This window comes from Tursiops truncatus, chromosome 17 (genome assembly GCF_011762595.2).
Source record: "Tursiops truncatus isolate mTurTru1 chromosome 17, mTurTru1.mat.Y, whole genome shotgun sequence".
Classification (NCBI taxonomy): domain Eukaryota; kingdom Metazoa; phylum Chordata; class Mammalia; order Artiodactyla; family Delphinidae; genus Tursiops; species Tursiops truncatus.
In genome coordinates this window covers 51,512,701-51,518,700 of record NC_047050.1, presented here as the reverse complement: position 1 = coordinate 51,518,700, position 6,000 = coordinate 51,512,701, and the positions used below count along the sequence as shown (strand labels likewise).

The window sequence follows — 6,000 nt, the reverse complement described above, 5'->3', positions numbered from 1 at the left end:
GAATATTTAAAATTATTTATTTTATCATTATGCACATTGAAGGAAAGCATTATAGACAGCAGAGTTCTTTCCCACCATAAAATTTACACCCATTTAATTAGCTAGAAACACTAGCTTGAAGAGGTACTGATATATTCCATTTGTAATAATTTATCTACAGCAAACAATTGTCTTACAGTTGGAACATGTTGAAGAAAATATTGTCTCACAAGTCTTTTGTGTTCTTCGAGTCTCAATCACCAAGAGTTCAAGGGACTTTGAGAGAATCCTGGTGTCCTGTATGGCCTGATGAATGCATCAAAATCAAGCAGAGTATTTGTATTCTGGAAATACTCTTAGCTCCATACAAATGTTGCTTGGGCTGTGGAGCTCATATTTCTCCCACTGGCACTATGCATCTGAAGGACATTTTGCTATGAAAGTTTCACACCAATTTTGTTTTGTTCCTTCTTCATTAGCCGCTGTGCTTCCTTTTCCATTTTCTTCCTTTGTTGTTCTGCTGCTCTCTTTTCTCTGTCTGCTATCTTCTGCTGCCTGAAAAGAAACATATTTGTATTTTTACTTTTAGAAAACACTACACAGGTAAAATGGCGAATAAATTCTAGAAAGAAACAGCACTGCCCTTTTATTATCATCAAATTTAAGTTTAAAAAGTCTTCATTCTTCTCACTGCTTTGAAATTTCAAAGATTTTCAAAAACAGTATATACTTTTTTAATCTTTAGAACATGACTTACAAAATAAAAAAGGTATTATCTCTGGTTTAAAAATAAGTAAAATGGGGGCTTCCCTGGTGGCGCAGTGGTTGAGAGTCCGCCTGCCGATGCAGGGGACACGGGTTCGTGCCCCCGTCCGGGAAGATCCCACATGCCGCGGAGCGGCTGGGCCCGTGAGCCATGGCTGCTGAGCCTGCGCGTCCGGAGCCTGTGCTCCGCAACAGGAGAGGCCACAACATGAGAGGCCCGCGTATCGCCAAAAAAAAAAAAAAAAAAAAGTAAAATGGGGCATTCAGGTTAAGTGAAATGTCCAAAATCATAAGATTAAGGTTAAGAACCCGCATCTCCTGATCCCTCTTCTTCAGATTATTTTCACTAAAACACTACTTCCATTGGACCACACCTTCTTTTTGGTACCATTCAGAAAAGCCTGATATTTAGGATTAAATATTCTGTTATTATAATAGTTAAAAATAGTCAGCTAAAGGATGTCAAGAACACAGATGTACAGAGCACAAAGCAAAGAGAAAATGGAAACCTAAGACATGACTTCCAACTAGAAGCTAGAAATCTATTTAAAGATTTGACTAGCTCTACTAATGAAGGGGCAGAATGGTGGGTATTTACTAATTACACATTATGAAATACCTTCCCCCCAGTCCCTCCCTAACTCCACTGATCTAGAATCACTAAACCCCTCTATATTTACTGATTTTTTTTAATTGAAGTAGAGTTGATTTACAATGTTCTGTTAATTTCCACTGTATGGTAAAGTGATTCATTTATGCATATATATACATTTTAAAACATATTCTTTTCAATTATGGTTTATCACAGGATATTGAATATAGTCTGTATACTATACAGTCGGACTTTGTCATTTATCCGTTCTATATATGGTAGTTTGCATCTGCTAACCTCCAAGTCTCAATCCACCCCCACCCCCGCCCGGCAACCACAAGTCTGTTCTCTATGTCTGTGAGTCTGTTTCTGTTTCGTAGATAGGTTCATTTGTGTCATATTTTAGATTCCACATCTAAGTGCTCTATCTTATTGATTTGTATGGGAAGTGGGAGTAGGAGTGTGGTGATGAAATAGGAGAAAGAAGAACAGAAGTTGGTCCTGGGTCTGAAGGTTTAGGATATGAGAAAGTAAGTCAAGAAGCACACAAGGCTGAGGAAGGAAGCTGTAGGGCACAGCTGGGCAGCAGATAGGCAACACTGGATTATATAGAGAAACATCTAGTGTGGATTACCCATACATGGGACAGCTCAAAGCTGGCTATAGTGAGTGAAATGTATATACACTTCTCAATCATACTTACAAATGGGAGTAAGCAGAGGTATGGATGACCAAAATTCAAGACAGTAGAGAGCCTTAGTTTGGGCAACATTTTGACCGTCACCATCAATTAACTAAAATTTCAAAAGAATAGTTTTAAAAAATCTACTTTTCACTAGCTCTGCTCACTTTCAAGCAAAACTGATACCTGCACTAAAAACATCAAAATGTCTGTGGCAAAAAAAGAAAGAGAAAAAGAATTAAAAGGGGCTGGCTAGGTTACAAACATAAGATAATCGAGCTTTGACCTAGTTACTAGCTGATATATAAACATCAACAATTAATATTTCTGGTACAAGAGGCAACTTAGACATTAATGCAGACAAAATATATTTTTCCTGTCCAGATACATGTCTGGAATCACTAAGGTACCAGAATCTTTTTCCTTAATGATACTGATCATGGTACTGGCAGTATTTAAAGTGGCAATGGGGAACAGGCTAGGTTAGAGGCTGTGGATTATGGATACACTTTTAAAATTCTCTGTGTTATCCTGAGGGCGGTAACAACATATGGAAGTGTTTTTGGCTCTACTTATGCAACCTGAAGCAAGAAACATGTCTATTACTGACTAATAGGATCCCTCTCCCAAGCTGTCATATCAAAAGCACTAAGTTTGAGTTTTTTGGTTTTGTTTTGTTCAGGGTGCAAGAAGATAGGGTGAAAAAGAAAAGGTTTTTGTACAGTGAATGTTCAGCTACTTGTGAACTCATAAACTCTACAGTGTTGGCATTAAGATTACTGGATTCAAAATGAATAGCTCCTTCCTTTATTATCCTTGTGGTTGATGACACCAATCATCACTAGAATCCCCAAAATGTTCTAAAATACCCAGACTTCTGTATCTATGATTTATCCAAAAGAAACAGAGTAAAAAATAAAAAATGAAAAAATAAGTGACACCTTTTTTGAAATCCATGCAACATAAATGTTTACAATTTTAAAACTATTTCCTTTATATTGAATAATTATCAAGCAGGAACTAAATATTTTAAACTCTCACAAATTTACTAATGTGACCCCTTCCTGTTTAAAAAAAAAAATGCTGAAAACAGTAAGGACAAGATCAAAAAGAGGTCAGCCTTAACTCCCAGTTATTTAACTACACCCTCTGCTGGTTGTTCAAGGTAATTATAATTTATTGGTAAAGAGAGGAAAGGACAACACAAAAATGAAATCAGTTGTTTCCTTAAGATAGTCAAATAAAGAGTAATTCATTTTCTTTTTTTTTTTTTTTTTTCCGATACGCGGGCCTAACTGTTGTGGCCTCTCCCGTTGCGGAGCACAGACTCTGGACGCGCAGGCTCAGCGGCCATGGCTCACGGGCCTAGCCCCTCTGCGGCATGTGGGATCTTCCCGGACCGGGGCACGAACCCGCGTCCCCTGCATCGGCAGGCGGACTCTCAACCACTGCGCCACCAGGGAAGCCCAAGAGTAATTCATTTTCTATCCCAATTATAAAAGCCATATTTGAAAAAAACACATTGCTATATTTTACTTTATCATCTTGAAAAATGCAAAAGTAATTTAGATACATCTACATATCTGAGTTTTCATCAGTGATGAGTCACAGACTCTCTCAAGGTAAATTTTCTTTTTGACCTAATGTGGTAGTAGCAAGAATTAAGTTACTGCTCACAAAAACAAAAAAATAAGAACATAACCAACAAAAACAAACTTGAAAACCTCCAGAATAATATTTTCTGTAGAGCAGGCAGTAAGTATATGACTTATCTTATCTACCTCAGGGCTTTCAAGTACATAAATTGAAGTACACATACAAATGTAGAGTACAATACAAGTTATTTTCAAATAGCAGTGCTATTCACTGCTCTATTCAAATGAGTAGTGCTGGCACTATGCCAGACCATGGGGAAACAAAACTAAAGGTATAACTTCTGACCTAGAGAACATACATTGTTGTGACTCACATTTCACGGCAGGACATTTCAAGAGATAAATATATTTTATAGGGAATGAAGTATAAAGCATATAGTTCAATATCGTGTATATATGTAAAAGGTTTCATTCTCCATTAATAAATTATTCTTTTGTATCTATATTGCTTTAAATTGTTGGTTTCTGTGAGGTTTTAATCATATAAAATAGCATATGTAGTCTGAAATACAAAAAAAACTATCCCATATTATCAAGGTTCAAATGAGAATGACGAAAAATACAACATTTGGCAGAATAAGCTTTCTTGACCTTAAATGCGACATGAACAAAACCAGTTCTTCTACTCAGGCTGCAGTGTAAATATTACTCAAATACCTCAGAACTTCTTCGGCTTGCCAGGCCGCATCTTCTTCTTCTTCCCATGCATTGGTATTTTCCTGCCAGGTATCCAAGTCACCTAATTCAGGCTACAATAAAACAAAACAAAGCAAAATTACAATGGTCAAGAGCCATCCTTTTTCCACTCAGTGGTCAAGACAGTATTTTTGTTTAAAAGAATTTATTATTTATTTATTTATTTATTTATTTTTTGGCTGTGTTGGGTCTTCATTGCTGTGCGCGCGGCTTTCTTAGTTGCAGTGAGCGGGGACCACTCATTGTTGCGATGCGTGGGCTTCTCATTGTGGTGACTTCTCCTGTTGCGAAGCACGGGCTCTAGGTGCGTGGGCTTCAGTAGTTGTTGCTCGCGGGCTCTACAGCACAGGCTCAGCAGTTGTGGTGCACGGGCTTAGCTGCTCTGTGGCATGTGAGATTTTCCCGGACCAGGGCTCGAACCCATGTGCCCTGCATTGGGAGGCGGATTCCTAACCACTGCGCAACCAGGGAAGCCCAAGAAGAGTATCTTTTAAAGCATAACTCAGACCTTGTCATTGCCCTGTATCTTCTCCACTTTCTTAACACATCCTATATAGGCTCAAATGATTGCCCCTGGTTTGCCTGGAACTGAGGGATTTCCTGAGACGCATGACCTTCCATACTCAACAGTCCCGGCAAGTCCAGGTTTCTTCCTATTTTATGTTTTAAACGATACTCCTTTTATATTAACTTTTCTTTTTTTGCCTACTTTAGTTTGGAATAGACAAGAATAGAACATTTGTTCTCTCTGTTATCTCTCTTTTCAATAAGAAGAAGGAGTGGGGGGTGGAGGAAAGAGAAGAGACAGACTGATCCCAGGCTGGATTAGAGATGCTTGACTGGACTACTCTGTGTTGGGGAGATGAACTGGAAGAACCAACGTCTCCAAACTAGCATAGTCATCTCCATTTAAGCACAAGTAATTTTCTAGATTTTTCAGTGGCAGTTACTGTCTGGGTCCCAGGGAAAAATGACAAGTCAGGCAAAATTTACTATTTATTGGAGTACTTCTATATCGTGCTTCCTTTTGCCTGTCTTACTTGATACCATCAGGCTGGCCACACTACCTTCTACTATTCCCCAGGCCAGACCTCTAAAAGTTCACTTTTTCCTTCCACAAACAATGAAAATGCTCATTCTAGAATGTTTAGTTGGTGGGGAAATAATTACATGCATAAAATAACTGGCACCAAGCTGTGAACAGATTTATTATATTCTCTTTTGAGCACTTAGACCTAAAACCGAAATAAAAAGTGTTGAATTTTCTGCTCTTAACCATAAATGAGATACAATCCACTGTTAAAAAATTTTTTTTAAAAATTTCTGATTGTATGTTTAATGTAAATTTCTAAAAGTAAACTAGCTAAATCAAAGAAAAGGATTTTCAAAGTCACTGAATGACTCTCTTGAAAAGTTATACCAACTTATTCTCCTGACAGCAGTAGGTGGAAGTCTTGTTTCCTTGCATTTTTGTCAATACGAGTAGGTAACTGCCTTCTTTTCTATCTTTGCTAATATGTTAAGATTTTAAATGGTGTCTTGTTAATTTACTTTGAATTTCTTTGAGAACTAATAAGATCAAACTTTTCTTCATGTTATCAGGTATGTCTATTTCTTATTTGTAAATTTAT

The 6,000-nt window shown here is 37.5% G+C and overlaps 1 protein-coding gene across 3 annotated transcripts in view; it reads right to left on the bottom strand.

Annotated features, from left to right (window-relative positions):
* The window catches only part of EBAG9 (estrogen receptor binding site associated antigen 9), a 31,449-nt gene continuing 25,449 nt past the window's right edge, over window positions 1-6,000 (bottom strand). For all 3 annotated transcript variants that reach the window (XM_033842897.2, XM_019942266.3, XM_019942267.3), the window contains 2 exons: window positions 4,331-4,422; window positions 1-534 (listed from right to left, as the gene is read on the bottom strand). In XM_033842897.2, the coding sequence (XP_033698788.1) occupies window positions 414-534; window positions 4,331-4,422 (213 nt within the window). In that variant the 3' untranslated portion in view covers window positions 1-413. The remainder of the gene's footprint in view (window positions 535-4,330; window positions 4,423-6,000) is intronic.